Source organism: Nematolebias whitei, chromosome 13, assembly GCF_014905685.2.
Source record: "Nematolebias whitei isolate Nwh7 chromosome 13, NemWhi1, whole genome shotgun sequence".
NCBI lineage: Eukaryota > Metazoa > Chordata > Actinopteri > Cyprinodontiformes > Rivulidae > Nematolebias > Nematolebias whitei.
Genome location: NC_056510.1, coordinates 4,783,721 through 4,785,445, shown reverse-complemented (window position 1 = coordinate 4,785,445; position 1,725 = coordinate 4,783,721). Strand labels below are relative to the sequence as shown.

General features: G+C 34.1%; 1 protein-coding gene across 1 annotated transcript in view; it reads left to right on the top strand.

Annotated features, from left to right (window-relative positions):
• Positions 1–1,725, top strand: part of kif5c (kinesin family member 5C) — an 18,933-nt gene that overhangs the window by 15,432 nt on the left and 1,776 nt on the right. The window contains exons 20-22 of the mRNA XM_037686250.1: positions 236–337; positions 698–758; positions 841–912. Coding sequence (XP_037542178.1) covers positions 236–337; positions 698–758; positions 841–912 — 235 coding nt within the window. The remainder of the gene's footprint in view (positions 1–235; positions 338–697; positions 759–840; positions 913–1,725) is intronic.

Here is a 1,725-nt window from a genome sequence, read left to right as displayed (position 1 = left end):
TGCATTAAATGCACAATATATTTAGTTTGATTGTTGCATTAAATGCAGAATATATTTAGTTTTATAGTTGCATTAAATGCAGAATATATTTAGTTTTATTGTTGCATTAAATGCACAATATATTTAGTTTTATAGTTGCATTAAATGCACAATATATTTAGTTTTATAGTTGCATTAAATGCACAATATATTGAGTTTTATAGTTGCATTAAAGGCTGTGTTCTGTTTTTGTCAGTGTGAACCAGGCCCTGCAGCTTGAAAACAGAAAGCTTCAGTCAGACTTGGACAAGCTGAGGGCAGAGGATCAAAACAAAGAACATAAATTACAGAATCTTCAGTAAGTTGGTCCTCTTTGTTTTTTGTTGTCCTCACGTGTCACTGCAACCTTTCTACAAAAAAAACAAACAACTTTTTTTTATCCCTTCCACTTGTTTTTATTCAGATCATCAAAATGCATTGAATGGAAACTGAGGGTTATATAAAACTGATTACATTTGATAATTTTTAATCATCTGAGCTTCAGTTGGATCTCTTGAATAGTTTGTTTTCTTGTCACCAGCTGGAGATTTAACTCCACCTGATGGTCTACAGACCAACCAACCCAGACTTCAATAAAAATCCACAGTAGATAAAAAGTTGCTGTTGCTGCTCATCCCCCTCTCAGCTTCTGCTCATCACGCTGCTCGTGTGCTTTTAGGTTCCTGAATGAGAAGAGAGAACAAGCCAAGGAGGACCTGAAGGGCCTGGAGGAGACTGTGGTAGGAGTTTGAGTTCTATTCGTGTTGATTGAAATGATTTGAAGTTCATCGATCTGAGAAAGATCTTGTTTTTATTCAACAGACCAAAGAGCTGCAGACATTGACCAACCTTCGTAAAATTTTCATCCAAGAACTCAGCTCTCGAGTCAAAAATGTAAGAAAGAAAAAATAATTATGAACGGTCACATGAATACGTCCTCACAACACGTTCACGTGGTCACGTGACCCATGAACGTCATATTTCATGTCGGGTTTATTTAGAAAGGGTCGTGTTTTAAGTGACAACAAATACTGTAAATAACAACATTTATAGCCAAGATTTATTTGCAGATATTTGCAGTACGCATTCCCAGATGGAATGTAGCTCAGGAAACCCAAAATAGGATTAATCAGAAAAGAAAGTCTTCAGCCTGGTCTTAAAGTAGACAAAGTGTCCGCTTCAAGGACAGAAACTGGAGGAGAGGAGCCTGATAACAGAAAGTTCTGCTTCCCGTTCTGCTTTAGAAACTATAGGAACCACAAGTAAACCTGCAGTCTGAGACTGCAGTGCTCTGAGGAAAATACGAAACAATATTTTTAATGTAAGAAGGAACTTTTAGTTGATGAAGAACATTATCAGATGCTTGTTTGACTCAGTGATGTTTGGAGGACTTTGAGGTCTCATGCAGCCGGTCAGACATTTTTTTTCTGAGAAACAGTCATTTTTTAATTGATTTATTTACTTTATTATACTATACTTACTTAATTTACTATACTATATTTACTTTGTTAACTATACTACACTATACTATACTTACTTACTATACTATACTTACATACTATACTATACTATACTATACTATACTATACTATACTATACTATATTTACTTTACTATACTATATAGTACTTTACTGTACTTACTTACTTTACTTACTATAATATATTTACTTTACTATACTTACTTACTATACTATACTTACTTACTA